General features: G+C 49.9%; 1 protein-coding gene across 2 annotated transcripts in view; it reads left to right on the plus strand.

The window, feature by feature from the left end:
* The first annotated feature begins 4,587 nt into the window (after positions 1 to 4,587).
* LOC144098315 (uncharacterized) overlaps positions 4,588 to 19,434 on the plus strand; it is a 29,986-nt gene continuing 15,139 nt past the window's right edge. The window contains exons 1-3 of one of the 2 annotated variants that reach the window (XM_077630859.1): positions 4,595 to 5,049; positions 7,834 to 8,015; positions 9,767 to 15,051. In XM_077630859.1, the coding sequence (XP_077486985.1) occupies positions 4,741 to 5,049; positions 7,834 to 8,015; positions 9,767 to 10,565 (1,290 nt within the window). In that variant the 5' untranslated portion in view covers positions 4,595 to 4,740 and the 3' untranslated portion in view covers positions 10,566 to 15,051. Of the gene's footprint in view, positions 5,050 to 7,833; positions 8,016 to 9,766; positions 15,052 to 19,434 lie in introns of those variants that run through there. The other variant, XM_077630858.1, reaches the window with a different exon arrangement.

Consider the following 19,434-nt stretch of genomic DNA (forward strand, 5'->3'; position numbering starts at 1 on the left):
TCAAAAACTTGTCACAAAGGTGTCAATAAGCCTCGCTCCTATTGGTGGCTAGTGGCCGGCGGCCATTTTGCTTTTTAGCGTCATGAGTGGCTCCAGAATACGTCACGGATGTGGCAGAAGTGTTGACGTTGCACGCCTAATTATGCAGCCGCTAATCGACAGTTTTTGTCACAGTTTCGAGGCTGTCAATTTGACCGTTGCGTTTGCGACACAAAACGGCGGCAGTGTACGCGACCATACGACTGAGGCGGCTGCGCAGACGCGAGCAACGGCGAAGGAGGGCGCACGAAGACGCGTTTGACTTGCCGGACGAGCTGTTTCGACGCCTTTTTCGACTGGAGAAGCAGACTGTGGAGTCGCTTTGGGACGTTAAACCCCCATAAAAAAAACATCGCATGATTGCCTGCGCATTTCTTTCCCAGAAGACAGACGCGAAGTGAAGCGCTTTTCATTGTAATGCATTTGAACTACAATATTTTCTCAAACAGCTGAAAGAATTTTCCTTCTTTTACTCCTAGTCGTGCTTAAGTGCGTGTCCTGAATTGTTCTGTTCTGTTTGTCCTGCTTTTCACTTCTATACGATGCCCCTCGTACGTCTGCCAAAGCTCTAGCTATGAGCATGTAAAAATAAATGGCAGTGGTTAAATTCTTCTAAACCTAGTTAGAGAGAGATAAAGCTCCATTACACCTGGCTACGCTTGGTTAGACGCTTTAAAGGCGTTCGTTTCAGGCACACTGTCAGCCGTGCTCTCATCCATGGCGTAACTGCTTGTAACATCCAATTTTCATTTTCAGAGGCGTCGCCTCCTTAAGCGAACGCCGAGTCAATGCATAATCACACGACCATATCTGACGAGGCAGCAGTCGGCGCACCGCGGTCGGAGCTGCGCCGAGTCACGTGGTCTGACGTCATAGCCACACCTCCGGCGCTCCTCCTGCTGAAGGTCAAACTGCCACACCCGATGACCTTGGCGAAACATGGCGTAGTGGAGCTCCGAAAAGAGGTGCATCTAAGCAATACCCGCCCATCACGCGCCCGTATAGATGCTAACTCGCACAACCACCACGATTACGCCACTTGCGCTCTCCTCATGTCCTCCATTGGAGACGATGCGCTGTGGAAACGGCACACCTGCGCGAACTCGGAGGCTTTTCACGCAGCCACCAAAACGGCAAACATACGGCGAGCAGCGCCATTGGAAGTAGAGCCATTTCCCGGAGACCACGCTTTCAGTTTAGTATCTTTAGGGCAGCAAGCATACGTACGAATGCCAAAAGTAATCAGGCCGCATAGTTCGCTTCGCACTCGTGCAGTGGGGCCTCAATGGTTTCTCTAAAGGTCAAACGATATTGAGAGGTAAGGGCAAAGGTTCTCCTTGCCTCAATTTAGAGCTTAGTGCTCCTATGCAAAGCACGATGCCTGGTTACTTTTATCAAGGACGGTACAAATAGCATGATGGGAACGAAATACATGAGCCATGGAAGATGTGAGTTTGCTCGGAAGCCATGTCTAAAAACAACAAAGAATCAGCTTTGGTGTAAGCGTCGGCTAATGGTCGAGTAGCTTCGCGTTGATTAGCTTAGTTTCGAGCACTTGTTTGCCGCCTGTATGCACTCAACGCTCATCGGATGAGTCATTTAGAAGGGAAGCAAGGGAATCACGACGACAAAGCAGAAAGTTCCCATGAACGTCATTCGCGATTTGAGGATTCAACAATTTAAGCGTCCAAAGGCTCGGGTCAGTATCCTTGGAGTGCATCCGTTAAGTGTTCTCTTTGGTGCCAAGCCCCCTACACTTGTGTCGTGTGGTGCCCTGGAGCATTTAGGGAGACCCGCAACGACGGGAAATTATCGTCCAGGAGGAAGGCTCAATAAAAGAACCGGGGCGAATGACAGAGCGCAAGGGGCGAACAAAAGCGGCACGTTGCGTGATCTTGGGCCGTTCAAGGCAGACATGGGCAGGGGCACTTAACAGGCTTGAGCTTTCCGATCATCCTAGTAAAGATAAGAAGACATAACGGCCGCAGCGAAAGATGGGTCCATGGCGGGGGAAATGGTTTGTATCACGCGCATCAGGCTAGGCCGACATACCTCAGAATGGAAGACTTGGCGAGGGCATTTCACTTAGCAGAGTTTGTCCATGGTGCAGTAAAATCGCTTGGGCGTCTCCTAATCGGTTCGAGAGAGCGCTCGTATTTAGCACTCGCGGCCCTTTTTCTTTGTAGAACGCTTGGCGGGTACTAAGTACATTTCGAGGAAAATTAGGACTGCGCGAATATGACAAAGACTTAGGGTGAAGTGAATACGCCCGTGGTGTCGCGTTCGTTTTTGCATTTTGTCGTTATCGTGAAGCCTTAGCGTTCCTTTTGTAGTGAGACCTACACTACGCTGCCCAGTCGAGCATTTAGCCGTGAACCTGGGAGGCCGATAGATTGCGCATGCGCGAAACCAAAGAGGGGCAGCAGGTGCGCGGCGCATGACGTTCGCCGCCGCCGGCCCGACTACGCCCGCCGGCAATGCGCATGCGCGGCAACCGGACAAGGGCAGCTGGTGCGCGGCGCATGACGCCAGAGCTCGGCCGCCGCCGCGGCACCGTGCGGGGTCGTGTGGATAAAATGCGTATGTGCGGCTGTGTGTACAAAAGCTGAGGTGATACGACTCGGTGCATCACAATCGCTTCGTATGGTGGCGAAAAGGAGACTCCAGCCGCGTGGCATCGTCAGGAGAAGATCAATTCTTCGGACCCAGAAGTCGTCGTCTGGCACTTGGCCGCTCTGCAGAGAAAGAATGAACATCAGAAGGCTAAACGAGGGGCGGAGACGCCTGAGCAAAGAGGAGAACGTCTTGCCAAGCGGAGACGCCAAGAGGCGGAGCGTAACAAGCGGCGCCTAGCAGCTCGCATGGTTCCTTCGCAAGAAAGTCAAGGTGAAGCAATGGCAACAACTTCATCATCAACAACTGAAGAGGAGGATCTAAAGGCTCGTCGTACAATTGACCGCACTATTAGACCAGGAGGGGGACTGCAGCTGTCGCTACGTATACCCTGGCATAGCTGAGCTAAGCCACTGCCAATTTTTTTTATTAAGCCTGCGTACATATATCCCGTATAGAAACCGTAGTAAACAATCTTTCGTCAGCTCTTCCTGATAGGCGGTGTCGCTTGGCTTAATAACGGCGACATGCTTGGCAGAAATAGCAACTGGCTGAATAAAGTGAAGTCGGAAGTGTAGTGCGCATCTCCCCGGCGAGATATCGAGTGTACCGTCCGGGTTAACAGTCTGAGTCAGCAAATATGGACTCCATCTCCGCCCCTTGTTCAGTTCGTTTTGTGTTCACTTGGAAGTCTGGGAGACAACAAAAGGCTCAGTCAGGCTGCCTCCTTGTAGAACTTAAGTGGAACGTTGAAAAACGGTGTAGAATGTAGCTCAGTGCTTTGTTACCGCTGCATACATTACTTTCGTTGGGTAAAAAACTGCAGCGTTGTCGTACCGGTCGAGACTGCAAATCCGTATTGCGCTAGCGAAGTCTGCACATCAGATTACACGTGGAGAAACATGGAGACGCATGCACACTTGTGAAGCGTGAACTAAAACCTGTTTAATGCATTACAGTACTACAGAGCTCAAGGGTGCAGATTTGTGATGAAATTAATCTGTTCTGCGGTATACTTGTAGCTTCCGTAATTCTGTGGTCTCACCGGAACAGTACAATTAGAGAAGAAACTGCTATTCTATCACCAAATTTAACTGATCTGCTTGCTGCGCGTGCACCACTAACGCCACCTATTGCGGTCTTTTTGAGCGTCGAAGCGCGGTTCAAATGAAACGCGACGTTCCTCGTAGACTGAGTCGCAGTTGGACGTCCAACCCCCATAAATGTAACAGTTGAGAAGCTTTCGTCTAGCTATCTCGCTGCTTCTCTGCGATTGCCGTTTGATAGCTTATATATCTCGCGTTCTCTCCCAGTGTCGCCGTCCCGTCTTGTTTGGTCTCCCGCAGCAACTGGTAACAGCCGGTGTCCGCTTGCAAGGGGTCCCAGTTGTCGCACTAATTTCATGGCTGTATTCGCGAGTGAGCTAGAGCGTGAGAAAATGCCTTACGCTGAGAGGCAGCCTTCTACGGGATGGGCGGTTTGGAAGTCCGGGCATAGCATACTATAAAAAAGCATTTCACAGTACGCGCCTAAGGCGTACGTATTTGCGATGGCACTTCTTTTTACGTCGCTTCCGGCAAACTCCTTTTCTCTTCCTCCAGCTGTCAGTACGTGCATCCATTTTGAGTTACTACATAGGCTCATATACGGTAGCTACACTAATTATACTGCGTTATCTGTTTATTCTTACGCACACCTGTATGTATGTATATATATATATATATATATATATATATATATATATATATATATATATATATATATATATATATATATATATATATATATATATATGTATGTATGTATATATGTATATATGTATATATATACATATATATATATATATATATATATATATATATATATATATATATATATATATATATATATAGTTTCCCGGCAATAGGTGTCTTCATCTTGCACTCGTGGACATAGTTCGCGTCTGGGGCAAGCCGACCACGGCGAGGCCTAATCTCTCATCGCGTGCGATAGTGGCGATAAGGCGCGTCGCTACTCAGTCCGCCGTCGGCACAGAGCGATGAGGCTGCACTGGGCGAGTACGTTCCAACGCATAGCCCGGTGAGTGGAATGGCCCAGGCGACCTCTGCCATGTCTGCTGACAGTGAAGGCGGACAGCTTTTCTCCGACAAGGCCGACGTGGTGAGAAACGAGCGAGGCGGCCCAAGTGCCAGGCACGGTGGCCGTCGGTTCGTGCTGCTGCGTAGAAGGCACTCGCGGCACTGGTGGCGCTGTGCACTGAAAAATTGCCCATCGAAGCTCATCACAGACGAATACGGGGACGAGCACTTGGTGTTCAAGACCGCAGAGCACAACGAGGAAGAACATGCCAAGGCCACCCGCGGGAGGAGGCGCTCCGAGGCTGTCTACAGGAATCAGGTGCGCGCGTTTTCCGACAGCTGCCGCCACTGCCGCAGCGAGGATAGTAAGGCGGGTAACGTGAATGGAGCCTGAGTGTGACTAATCAAAACCGCCGTATAAGGCTCGAGGGAGCGGGGAGCAGTTGAATTTTATTATCCAATTCAAATTATGTATTTGCAATGGCGTTTCGAATAAGTATTCGCCAGCTCATTGCACTTTAACTGTTTTCACATCCAGCGCTCGTCTACTGAGCCGGAGTTACCGGGTTCGGACTAAGCCGGGGCGGCCACGTTTCGATGGAGGCGGAACGCAAAATGCGTCCGTGTGTTGTGCGATGTCAGTTAAAGATCCCCAGGTTGTCGAAATTATTCCGGAGCCCTCCACTACGGCACCTCTTTCTTCTTTCATTCCCTCCTTTGCACCTCCCCTTACGGCGCGGTTCGGGTATCCACCGAGATAAGTGAGACAGTTACTGCGTCATTTCCTTTCCTAAAAAACAATTTTGATTTCCATTTCAACCACAGAGTTTGTTACTATTAACTAGAGGAAAAGCTGGCGGCACTGCACCTGAGCCTCCATGGGCGCGCAAAGCATCATGGAGCGATGAGCTACATGGTGCGGGACAGTGTTTGTTTTTTTTTTCAGAAACATAGAGTGTTGTTGCTAAGGTGTCCCATTCCGTATCCACGGCTCCGCCGCGGTGGCTCAGTGGTTAGGGCGCTCGACTACTGATCCGGAGTTCCCGGGTTCGAACCCGACCGCGGCGGCTGCGTTTTTATGGAGGAAAAACGCTAAGGTGCCCGTGTGCTGTGCGATGTCAGTGCACGTTAAAGATCCCCAGGTGGTCGAAATTATTCCGGAGCCCTCCACTACGGCACCTCTCTCTTCCTTTCTTCTTTCACTCCCTCCTTTACCCTTCCCTTACGGCGCGGTTCAGGTGTCCAACGATATATGAGACAGATACTGCGCCATTTCCTTTCCCCCAGAACCAATTATTATTATTATTATCCACGGCGCGCTCCGCGCGCAGACGACTTCGGCGTCTGAAAGTAGTGTGCAAAAGCCATAGTAGCGAAAGCGCAACAGGACACGATGCCAATAAAAGGTTTCTGTTTTCCGAAACGCTGTTGAAAAACGCTTTAAAATGCTGAAGCGACATTTTTTTCAAAAACATATTTCTTTTTAAAAGTGCGCCTGTTAAACACGAAATATTGGCTTTTCTGGTCTGCAATGCTTGGCCAATAGGAGAGCAAGACATCGCTTATTTTGAGAAAACTTTGCATTTACATGCTTTTCTGCTCGTTTGCTACGATTTGTAGACAGAATATTGAATGATAGAAAATTCTTAATTATCGAACAACGTTTGTTTTTTTCATTCTTTTTGGCCAAAAGTTGTAGTTCTGCAGTCGGTAGCTCTCCGCCCCTTGATGCTTAGAGCGCCCATGGTGGTACAGGTGGTCTCGAGGAAGCTCCATGCAAATTCCCTTAGGCGGGGCGCCAGCTTTCCCTCTAGTTAATAGTAAGAAACTCTATGATTTCAACCACACCGAACCCTCGAGTGGCCAGTCGTATATTGAATAAATTACGAAAGTACTGTCAAGCCCAGAAAATATCAATGTAAGTTACCTGAATTGTTTTCGCTTCATTTTTTAGGAATATTGTAATCTCGCATTTTTAGAACGTATGACGTGCTTCTGAGTAAACATATCTTTCCTTTTCTATTCCGCTGCCGTGCGTCCAAATAGGCTGCAATTTTCTAACAACACGAACATTTTGCCCAGCTTGCCTTATTTCAGTTTACTGCGTGTACCTGTCAAATCGCCATAACACCTTCCTGCAGTAATCCAGGATACAATTAGCAGCGTTACAAACAAAAAATAGAGAAAACTCGCAGTCAACCTCGTTTTCAAGATTAGCAGTAACCACGAAATACATTGAAGCTGGGGCGTAGCGAGAGAATTTTTTTGGGAAGGGCTGAAAACAATTCACAACGACAATGTTGTGATTACCGAAAAAAAAGCACAATTTTGGCAGTAAGAGTGAGAAAAAGTAATACGAAATCTCTCGGATTGCCGGTAGAGTACGCAGGCGTTTCTTTTTGTACCTTTCATACAATCCCCCTCCCCGCACCCGTGTAATTCCTGCAAAGGCCCTTGGGTAATGCGATAGAAATCAAAATAAAACTGAGGTCGCTGAAGTTTTGTGCGCGAACAGCGAACGATCCATAGCGAAAAAGAGAAACATTGCTGGCGCTCTACGCTAAAAATAAAGTTGTTGATTTAGCCGTTACTCTTAAAATCTGGAATGCTGGCTTTATATTTCATTTTCTGGCAGTTTTCTGTAGCGCACGTGTTCTTGCGCTGGACAGAGGCGTTAAAACCATCGGGTCTTTGAAAACATCAGATACTAGAGTCTCTGTCGCTGCATTTTACCTGGCCCGAAAGATTTCTGCCGAATAGTATGTTTACCTTCAGAAAAGCACTGAGGCATGCACGTGTCCAAGTACGGAAAGCATGGGGCTTTGCTGTGCATGGCGCCGGTTGTGGTTGTTGGCGTCGTTTCTCTCCTTTCGTGTGCCTCCCTCAGTTTCCTTTGTAGTTCTTGTAATTTCTGCACCCCCCGGTTTTCAGAACTAGGAGCCTTGCCTTTCCTACCTTTTTGGTCCGACAGCTAGGCTAGCCTACCGGTCAACGTAACGAGCATTACTCCGTGGTCAGCCATGAATGGCAGGGCGCCATACTGCCGACTTTCTTTCGGGGCCTTCCCGCGAGCGGAGGACTTGACTCTCGCAACTTCGCGCAGCCCGTGCAGCAGATCGGCGACTACCGTTACGTGGAGGAGCCATCTGACGGGAACGACCGTTGCTGGCGCTGCGAGTTCGTGAGCTGCCCCGGGCGGTGCCGCACCGACCGCGACCTCCGGGTGACGGCCGGACCAACACAGCACCTGCAGGAAGTGCACACCAAGAGGGACCAGCCGTTCGCGTGCGTTGTCTTCGTTGTTTTGCTCGGCTCACTGGTTAAGCTGGGAAGGTTTTGCAAAGCAGTGATTTTAATCCTGCTATAATATTGGGCGTGTGCCCTGCCCGTTCGCCACAGCTGAGAGCAAGCCCCGCGCGTTGTAAAAAATTGGAGGGGACACTTAAGCTCCGCCTTAAGGATATGACGTGATAGCGTTAATGAGTTAATGCCCATATGTATGGAGTTGGCCATTCTCAACTTTACATTCGTATGTCCTTGAGAGTCTCCACATACCACTGCTGGCGCGATGGTGCAGCGGTTGAGGGATGCGCCCTTCGATGGCAGGTGCTGCCAGCGAATCGAATTTATTTTTCTACCGAGCAATTCGGAATTGGTTTATGTTCGAGAACAAGCTAGGCGGGCCTACCGAAAAGTTTTTGCCAGCAATTACGATTAAAAAGAAGGCATGTGTTTCGCGGTTTTACAAAATACTTAAATATAGACAAGAAAAAGCGACTATTCAAGATAGCTGAAATCAAAAGCACACACACCGCGTGGCAAGCGCATAATAGCGCAGCAAACAAACTGCCCAACCGGTTCGAACAGCAGAGAGAGGGTTCTTCGAAACAACCCTCGCAAGTATGCTCAACAAGAACCATGGCAGTTTTTTTTTTTTTTGAGTACCTTTCACCGCAGATTCCATCACCACTGAAACAGTGGAGCCCTTAACATTACGATTAGCAGCAATCATAAACAACATCAACAATATAAGGCTATCACCAAATGCTAGTGCTGGCAATATTAACTGCAAAATATAAAAATAACTGGTCGTACTTACACTCTTACACACGCAATGTTTATCGACACGTCATTAGCCACCCGAGTGGAAAATAGAAAAGGTTGCTGGGATCTTATTGAAGCTGGTGACTGGTCATCTCTATTAAATAACCGGCCAATGTCATTAAGAGCATACCATCAAATGTAGCTGATTCCAGTGTGCCACTAATTACATCCGCCTGTTCGCAGACGATTGTATGCGGTACTCCAATATTACTAAGCATCAAGATCAAATATGCCTGCAAGCAGTCCTCGGACCCATACATGACTAGTGTGCTGAGTGCTAAATATGCTACTATATATTTCTAAATGCATGCTTTTTTCTTTTTACACTTGCGCTTTAACTTCTTTAGTATTGACTCCTGCGTTACAACTGAAGTTAATACTACAATAACGTACAACACGAGGCACGTTCTCGCTCAACTTAGTACTAGTTTTGGTTACGGCGTACTACGATGGCGATGCGGCTTACACCACCAGAATCTCTCATATGCAGCGCTCGCTGTAAGCCAACATGACCTTGAGCACTGGACACTCACATCCTGAGTGGCACTCACTCTGCAGAGCGCGCCGCTGCGATCGTCAGCAAGGACAGTCACATGAAGCTGCAGCTGCTGCTATTCATGGGCGCTGTTCAGGTTTGTGTAGCAGCCCTTGCCAACGAGCATAGTCTCTGAACGGCTACTACCTCGCGGTGCTTTAATTCCGCGCCTCGCTCCGCGCGTATGCAGGGCAAGGGTAAAACCAGAGCTTCGCGCCCGCCTGAAGCTCCGGCCGTACACTCCCACGTCGCAGTTAGACGCTTCTCTTGTGTCTTCTGTCTCCGTGACGCTCACTGTCGTTCCTCTGTCATATAGTTCGGCTTGTCGTTGAGCTTCGCGCCGTCTAAAAACGAAATTCTGAGAGTTATTAAGGACACAGTGCTTCTTTCTCGGCAGGGCGCAGGACGGTGACGGTGCTCCACCTCCAGAGAAGCGAGGCCAGCTGCTCGACAGTGAAGCAATTCGGCAGGATGCTCGAGATGTCAGCAATGGCAGCCGAGTACTTCTATCGCAGCATCGCCAGGGGCAGCGCCAGGGCGAGATCTACGACGAAGTGAGGGACGAGCAACAGGGGGAAGAATATCACGGCATTCTCCCTGAGGTCATCTTGGAGGAATCGTCGTCCCAGGAATGCGATGCACCTGCTGGCGCAAATGGTACAAGTGCTGCCGACAGCAGTACCCAGGCAACATGTGCACCTAGTGCGGAACACGCGGGGAGGGACAACGCTTCTCGGACTAGCAGCTTCTTGAGAAGTGCCGACCAGCGCGCGCGGCCACTGAAAGAGCACGCGACGAACTCCACTGTGGAGGACGCGAACCCAATTGACCTCACTCAGTACGAAGACAGCTCCGTGGACGGGACCGAAGACGACCACTCGGCCACGTACACTGAGTGCCGGTTCAGCGGCGCGGCCGAGATGCAGAGCTCTCGCATGGACTCCGCCGGCGGTGCTGTGGGCAACGCGGCGAGTGCGAGAAGAACAGTGAGCTTCGCAGAAGCCCTGAATTCGATCTCCGGCACGTGCTGCGAACAGAGGCGCCGAATCCAGGACCAGGTCTCCGAAGTACTAAGACTGGAGGCGAAGCTGCTGAGGCAGCAGCTGCGCAACGAGGTTCAACGAGCTGAGCTGCTCGAGCGACAGTTGAGGGAACACGTGCCGAGGAGGGAACCGCACATGTCGCCGAGCGCGTGATGCGCTGCTGGTGCCGTGGTACGGCATCATGGTTAGGCAGCGTCTTCGTGACCTGGAACCTTTAGGGACCATCATCTAGCTCTCATCGCTGTGCACGTGCGACCGGCAGGAGAAAGCGAAACTATAGCGCGACGGCTTGCGATTGACATTACGCACTAGCCCGGTTGTCCACTCTACATCCGCGGGGCTGTCTGTAACAGTCCTATGCTTAACACCAGGCGCTTAGGGAAGGAAAAAACTGGATGGAAGGATCAGCACAAAACTGTAAAGGGAAAGTTGTTGGTCATACAGCAAAGATTAAGAAGATGTAAGGCTCGCTTTTCTCAAATGGCCTGAATACTGTATATGCATGTACCTAGATGAGTCATGAAGCACACTCTATTTCAGCTCTTTTGTGATGGCAGGATTTTCGGCTCGTTCACACCATCACAGACAATTCTTTTTTCGCTTCGAAGCTGAGCAGTACCGAAATATTTCGTTTGAACCAGAACGAGATTGTTCATTGTAATCGCCTCGTTTCCGCTCTATGCTCTTTGGCAAATTATCGCTTGCAGGGTGCCGTCTGCCTGTTTCTACCCCAAATACCTTGAACGTTGTCTTGAAATGAGGTCCACTATAAAGTCCGATGAACACAGCAGAAAGTTTAGAAGAACTCTCGGCCCCGCGAAGGGATGATTATACAATTTTATTAGGTATTTCAAATGTCGAGAACGTTCTCAAAACAACATAATGATTAGATGGCAGCGCAAGAAAAACGGCAGATATCTTCGGAGTAATACAAATAAAAAGCCATAAAACTCGAACCGCAAGATGTGCGATTTCAAGAATGTGATATGTTTTTATTGAGAACTTACCAGCTAATTCTCAAGCCTGAGTAATTGTGAATAATCTGACTTGACATAGACTTTTGTGCCGTCTGCTCATCCTTTGACAGGTGGGAGACATTTTTTATACATTGTCTGAACGCTATGCATGCACGGTACTTCTGCTTTCAATTATGGGGAACCTGCGCTGCCCAGGGGCGCTCCTAAATCCGACAATCTGCGCCATTTTGCCAACCTGCGTGAACATGACGCAGTGTTTCAAAAATACACCGCATTCAAATGATGCTTCATACTTTCAGAGCCTGTCCTAGGATGAATTCTCTTATTCCTCGCGAAATACGACATCAAAGATGCACTGTTAAATCATAATACTGCTTTGAAAAATTTTGCTGCCATGCATTCGTATGCGCTAAGTTCAAGTCACGTGCTTGAGCGATGGCGCCAATTATGCGGTCGGTGGTATTTTAGCATTCGTGCCAAATTTGCGGGCGGCGGTATCTGAGCATTCACGCCAAATTTTCCGGCAGCGGTACGGCTATAGGGTTGCAAGCTTCTTCCGTTACCAGCACTGCGCCTCGCCATGGTGGGCGTCGTGTCAAAGGCATCTGAAGAAGAAACTCCTCGAAGGCATTTGATGGATTTAAAGAAGCAAGGAAACATGTTGACGGGACATGCTCCATCTCCTGAAGCGTTTGTGGACCTTCCACGTACGTGGCTTCACCTCCGTCGACATAACTTTCCAAACTGAGCACTCCTACAGTCTGAAAAGTAGGTGCATGCGAATTATCACGGCTGCAGATGTCTCATACGGAAAATTACAGCGCGGAAGACGGGGACCTCAAAGGTAGAAAACACAGGACAAGTGCTGACTCTCAACTAAAGTTTAATCACAGCAAACAGGCAAATATAAGCGAGCAGGCAACAACCAAACATTAAAACCACAAGGCACGTGCACTATGTTGGGTCAAGATAGGCAACCTCACTGTCACGCAGGAGCAGGGATGGTTTGCTGACGCACAGTCTTGGTTTCTTTCTCATCTTGTAGGCTTCTATGATGTCTCTTGTCAATTGATCGGGGTGTTTATACAATATGTCACTATAGTAGAAGGCAGGAAAACATGGTTTGCACTCTCGGCAATGATCAACTAAATTCGTGGAGCGGTTAGAACAATTTTAGAACAATTTGTACAACATGGAAAAGGGCTCTCTTTTACCTACGAGTTACCTGTACTTAACCGCCTCCAGTTTTTGGACTTGAACATCATGCTCGGAGAAAAGTGTGTATGCTGGTGCTACCGCCCTAGAGCCAAGAAAGATTTTTTGCCTTTTGATTCGGCCCAGTCAAAAACTGTTAAGAGGGCTATTGCGACCCTTTCTCTAGAATCCGCACTTGCTAAGTCGTGCCCTCACATGATGCAAGAGAGCTTTCGGGGCGAGGTAGAAAGACTGCGAAAAGCAGGGTTCCCTGATCACGTGTTGACAGCTGTGACCGAAGCACTCCTACAGAAATTCAAGGGAAGGCAGAAAAAGACACGTAGAAAAGAAAGACCCGGGAATGCCAAACCAGTGGTTATGCCATACATCCACAAGGTGTCCCATAACCTAATAAGGGTGGGCAACAAGTACGGCGTCCCGATGGTGTTCTCTGCGCCTTGTAAACTGGCTAAGATGGGCCCTAAGGTCAGCAGCAGTGGCCCTGCAACATCCGGCTGTGGAACAAAACACGCCAAGCCCTTTGTCCGGTGTGCCACGGGTGTGGTCTATGAGATCCCCCTTTCTTGTGGCAAAGTGTACGTTGGCCAGACAGGGCGTTGTGTTAACGACCGTGCCAGGGAACATGAACGAAGTTTGGGAAACGCATCAGACTCATGCCTGAATCTACCCGCTCATTGCCTTTCTTGCAAGGACCAAAACGATGAGAACTGTGAGCCACGGCTTGACAAAATCAAAATTCTAACCAGGAGCAAAGATAGATTAGCTCGGGAATTATCCGAAGCATTTTTCATCAAGGCAAAAGGCGACACGTGTGTCAGCACCACTTCTGTCTCCCTGCATGCCAGCGAATTCAGATTGCTTAAAAATATGGGACGAAATGCGTGCCGCCCTCATTAATCTACCTTAGCTGTCATCGTTGTCATCTTGGCCTTTTCTTTTTGTGGCCTGTCGCAGATGCGCATGCGCTCACGGTTCGTTTTGTCTTATATGTTCTACGAAAAAACGTGTTCAATAAACATAGTTGGAGTCAGCGCCCGTCCTGTCATGTCTTCTGTGTATTCGTCCTAAAAGTTAGCGCTGCTTAAATTTTAACGAAAGAATATAGAATCTAATGAGTTTAGATGTTCTCTCAGTCGTGTGTTCTAAACTCTCTAAACATCTAAAAAAACATCTAAACTCATTAGATTCTAACCGCTCCACGAGTTTAGTGCTGTGTGCCTCTCTCTTATATCCTGTCGTGGTTCTGCGCTGTTTAGGTGTTATGAACAACCAACTAGCCCGCCTAACAAGCTTCAATCTGGTTCTCTTCACGCTACGCTGTGTAGTCTGCACGAGTGCATCTTGTCGCATGCCGAAGAGGCTGATGCTACGACGACTTTCGGGCAGAACTACGCGTTACAAAACTTTAACGTGGGGAATTCTACCGATGAAGCGGTATCCAAGAGACAGCCCCCGCGCTGTGTTGTAGTAGGGGGCAGAATAGCAGGGTCGAGGTGCGACGTCATGCGGGCATCACAGGCGCTCGCAATGCGGAGGCAAGGCTATACGAAAAAAAATTTAAACTGAACGAAAGAACAGCGAGTTAGTGTGCTGAAGTTATTAATCAGTCTTTGAGACCGGCCATTGGAGCTGCGCTCCGCCGCGCGGCTGGCTATATTCGAGACATTTAGAATAGGACCGGTGACCCTATCGGTTAGGGGGAAAGCGGAGCCCAGTACGCAGGCGCAGGACAATAACGCCCCACGGGTTACTGCACTGCGCATGCGCAATGGCGCCCCGCTATTCCCCATGCTCCCTTCCTGCAGAAAGTCCGGTGTCGTCGCCGGCGTTTTCAACGAAAAATCCCCGGATAAGCAATCTAGGTGGGCTGCCTATAGGTCACGTGACCTTGCGGCGTCGTCACAGCCTGCCCACCGGATTGTGAGAAAACTGCCCACCGTGTCAGGTGGCGGTTAAATTAATGATTGGTCGTTCGGGAAGAACAACCTGGGCCGCACAGGGCCCACCGCTGGGAGCAGCCGTCACGGTGCAATGGCGTATCTCTTAACCGCTGCACCATTGGGGAAGGAGTGATGTGAGGACTCCCAGGGATCTATGAATGTTAAGCAGAGGATGACCAATTCCACATATATGTGGGCATTAACCCATAAACGCTATCGCGTCATACCCTTAAGGCGGAGCTCGAGTGTCCCCTCCGGTGTTTAACCCTCGTCTGCGGAGGGCTGGCGCGTATATGCATTGAGTCCTCCCGAATCGTCTTGAGCGTGCCTATACTGTCACACGAGGGCGCTCCTCTTCTACTGCATGCTGCAGCGTGTGGAAGCAACTCCCGCGGATTTTCCATGGGTATCGGCCGTCCTCATTTTGAGCATCCTGTATGTTTCCTCGTACCAAGCAATAAAAGTTTAGTTGCAAGTCGGCGCCTGTCCTCGGGTGTCTTTCCTTTAGTCCTTGACAAAAGTCGCGCTGTTTCTTTTTGAAACAAGTCCAGATCCCACGTTGATGGAAATGGCTGCATGTTTGTGCAAGCGCTCATACGAGGCACCTTTGAGACGTTGGGTGATCACGGCTCCTGGATGATGTCAGGACGGCGCGAAATGAACGAGGACGAAAGAGGCACAAGAACACAACAGGACAGGCGCCTGTTCTTGTACCTCTTTCGTCCTCGTTCATTTCGCGCCGTCCTGACATCATCCAGAAGCTACGCACCAACTAGCTCAAACCAAAGTACTTCTTGATCACGGCTCGGTTACAAGTGCTTGAGGCGGCCGAAAAGCCCAAAGCTTTGAACGTAGTGAAGGCGTCGAACTCGCAGCGGCTGCTTCTGGTGGCACCCCTCTTGCCCAGGTAATGCAAAGGACAGCCAGCGCTCTCTGAAGTAGGCGAATTCATGTGGTGCGCTTGCGCTCCAGATGACAGCGCCACGTCACCGGCTGTGAGCGCCGCAGCCGATACCCGGTCCAAATAAAACTGTTAAAAACTGTGCTTACAAACACCCCTCACCGACCAATATAACATCGACCTCTGGTGGGCTGATCGCCTAATTCGGTGGCCACAGCTCTATGCTCCCGACTTTGTGTTTGCAGCTCCGATTTCCGGCCCTGGCGGCCATGTTTCCGTAACCGCGAAATCAAGTGTTTTTTTGCGTACGAGGCTTCCGCGCTCGTCAGCAGCACCACTGATGGCAATAGATGGTGCTCGTAGACTCAGCATCTGTTGATTTCACTGATCGTGTCTTATCAATAGACGTTTTTTTTTATAAGCTTGTCAGCGTTTCCAGAGATCAGAGCATGCTTATCTACTGGGGCAAGGAAGAGCAGGGATAAAGAAACGGAGAGAGAAAAGGCATTGTACAACACTCGATGAGGCTGGGCTCTGATGGCGGCCTATTCGAGAACTGTCCCCGTGGCCAAAGAGCTCTGAACGCAAAACTAGACCACTTCCTGCTATGATAGCAATAGATAGTGCTGGTAGAATCGGAATCTCTTCATTTCAATTGTGCCTTATCAACAGATAATATTTTGTGTAAGCATGTAAGCATTGCCAGAAATTAGAGCTTGCTTATCGGCCTAGGGGGAGCATGAGTAGATAAAAGAGCGAAAGAATAAACGGAGATAAGCGTCATTACGCGACACTCGTTTAGGCTTGGCCTCTATGATGGAGAACTTTCCAGACAGCCAAACGAGCTCTGAATGCAAAACTCGACGAGGTCCTGCACTGCATTGCACGCATTGTGCATAAATGGCCAAGTTATTGATGACTGCTACTTTTAAAAATGAAAGAAAAATGGCGATATATAGCCTGTCGACTGAAGGATTTTCTGCGCCGTCCAAGTCACGTTTCGTTCAGAGCAAGTTCGATGTGTCAAGAGTACATAATTTTCCCTTGGGATGCTAAGTTTGTTACTTATTCGCTGATGTTTTTCAGGAAGTGCAATAACGAACCGGGAAATGAGAAACTTGACACATTTTTTTTTTTTCATTGTGCGAGTGATGCCGACGTAAATAGGGACACGCAGTAGTGTTTTTTATCACAAACTGCTTCTAGAAGAAAGGGTAATGCCAATGCTTTCATCAACGTCCGATTTGGGATAGTACCGTGGACGTCCGTAGGAGCGGCTGCGGCACCGATCCTCCTCCTTTTTTTTTTTTTAGTGACAGGCCGCCATGTCAGCTGTTTTTTCTGCCTCTTTGAAGGCGACCACGTTCGCTCGGCTTACATCTTCGGCAGTTGTTCACATGTTTCTGGATGTCTCTCCATGCATATGATTTCGGCCTAATATCCCCTTTGCTCACGTCAACAACCGCCCCAGGAAGCAAGCCGAGAAATTCTCTCTGGTGCAAGTGGCCAACACTACTGCTACAGAAAACCGGCAGCGTTCTGCTTCACGTCAGCAGTGAAAAAGTGGTTCACAGTAATCCAGCTACTGAACTTAAGCAAGGTAAATGCGCAGAAAAGACAGGGACGAGAAGAGCAAAAGAAAGGGCACATACTCGCGACTGACTTTATTCAGAAAGAAACACACAGTTATACCTTTATGAATGCCAAATCATTGCCTAAAGCGCACATGCCAGCAGCATTTTTTTTTTCATTTTATACAATTTGATTGACATATCGCTGACGTAGTTATCCCCTGAATCGTCAATAAAAAAAGCCTCAGCCAGCTCACGTGCTGTCCGGTCACGACTGCGCCTCAAGATCTTGGTTCTAGCCAGCAAAGGCCGGCATGGCAAGAGCATGCGCCGCAATGTAAGGGCAAACCGGACCCTTTCACATTCTTCCTAGAAAGTTGGTGTTCCGCCGGTCGATCGCTTATTCAACGGCCATTTTGGCTTATGTATACTTTTCCGCGTGTTAGGGGTATCTCATACACAACCCCCGCCGAACACCTGCCAAACTGAGTGATGTGACGCTTCGTGAATTGCCGCACCTGCTGAAGCATGGAGGCGTCATAAACAATGCTCTAATGCACGGAACTTAAGTTGGTTCATTGCGCTGGCCATTCTTCCTGAGGTGAATCGGCCTACGGTCGCTTACAGCGCATTGAGCGCAGGCTGTCTCTATACCGCGACTGGCCGCGCGCTCCCTCTGAGTTTAGTGATCGCCGTGTAGTCTGGCTGTGCCTCGGCACACCTTGCAGCAGGGCGAAAAGTTTCGGTTTGCCGGCCCACGGGGGGCACAGGCGGGTCGGCGTAAAGCCTGGACTCCATGTATGCGAAAACTCACGCGAACGCGAAGGCGACGGCGGCAAGCGACGAGCGAAGCCGTCGCGCGAAGCAAAATGCATGTGTCGCTTGCCGTGTCGCTCGGATCTGCACCCACAGAAAATTTCGCTCGTCGCCCGGAAGTCCCCCACGCGACTGGCCAACCAGAGCCCCCCAAAGCCGTTTCCGGTTTGTCTACGGTTTCTCACGGGTACATCTCACGAAACCCGCCCGTCGTTTTGGTCATCGCCACCGTCGATAAAATATTTGGTTTTGTAGCTGAGAGGCAGACCCGCATGATTTAAATAATTAAAACAATCTACTTGTTGGGTGCGGAGGGCTAACAGCATTTGGAGCGGGCTACGCGAGCGGGCGTACTGCAGGGAGAGATGCTTGTCGAGCCGCGGGTACCGGCGCTCGATCCACCGTGCCGCTGCGCTCCAACTGTGCAGAAACACTCGCGGCGCGCATTCTTACTGGTAAATTATAGTTTGCTCACTTACAATCAAACTGCGGTGACAGTTTATGGGAGTGTTTTTACTAAGCCGGAGTGCACAGGCAGCGAACGAAAGCACACCTCCCCCGTGAACCCGTGATGCGACTTCGTCTCCGCAAGCACGCCTTTGGCTATCTCCACTGCCCCTACACCGCTGCTGTAGAGGAAATATTCCTCTGGCCCTGACTATGAGGCACACTCAAAAAATTGTAAGAGAGAGAACAGGTTCCGGGCGTGTTTCTAAGCTTGAGTGCGCAAAGCACGGAGTCCGCTGCGCACGTCGCGGGTTCGCGTCGCCTGCCGCCTTCGCTTGCATGGAGGTTGCCCACAAGCGACGGAGCGAACGCCAGCCGTCGCCGCCGCCGTCGCCTTCGCGTGAGTTTTCGCGTACATGGAGTCCAGGTGTAAAGGTCGACCTTGATGGCCTTGACTCTCCCGGCGCGAGCCCGTTGAGAGGGTGCGGTGAGAGGTAAAGGGGAGGAGGATTGATATAGAAAGTGGGCGGAGCCCTTATACAGGCATGTTCCTTTTATCTCGCAGGGCAGAAGATCACCGGAAAGTGCATTCTTTTACGCAGTTACGTAGGCGCAGACTTCCCTCGTCTTTACTGTACCGGAGTGATCCAAACTGCCGACGACGCTTCGCTGGGCAAGTGGCGCCACCGGGCGGCAGTGCCCCAGTGGGTGAAATGGAGACAGCACGAGAGACTCCCGCTGGGATGTCGGCAGCCACTGAAAGCGAAGATTCGCCGATGATTCGCCTGCAGGACCACCATGGCAGGCTGCAGGTCGTGTACGGCGGTCATTCGTTCAGGCTACATCTCAAAGACGGCCCGCGCTACCTGTGGCGCTGCGTTGTGAGAACTTGTCCTTCGCGGCTCTCCACTATCTGCATCCAGCACGAGCACGTGATGTTTGATTTCAAGCAACATGACGAGGAGGAACATCGGAAGGTGAACAGTGAACACTCGCAGAAGAACAACACGAGGAAGAAGCAGCACGATGCAGTCAACAGGAACCAGGTGCGTCCTAGCTGTTGCCGACAGTTGCCACTATGCCGCTGTGAAGTTATGTTCCGCGGGGTTAGTAGAGTTTAACGTTCCAAATCTGTTAATAGGTCATAAAAAACGC

The sequence above is a fragment of the Amblyomma americanum genome, chromosome 7 (genome assembly GCF_052857255.1).
Source record: "Amblyomma americanum isolate KBUSLIRL-KWMA chromosome 7, ASM5285725v1, whole genome shotgun sequence".
NCBI classification, from domain to species: domain Eukaryota; kingdom Metazoa; phylum Arthropoda; class Arachnida; order Ixodida; family Ixodidae; genus Amblyomma; species Amblyomma americanum.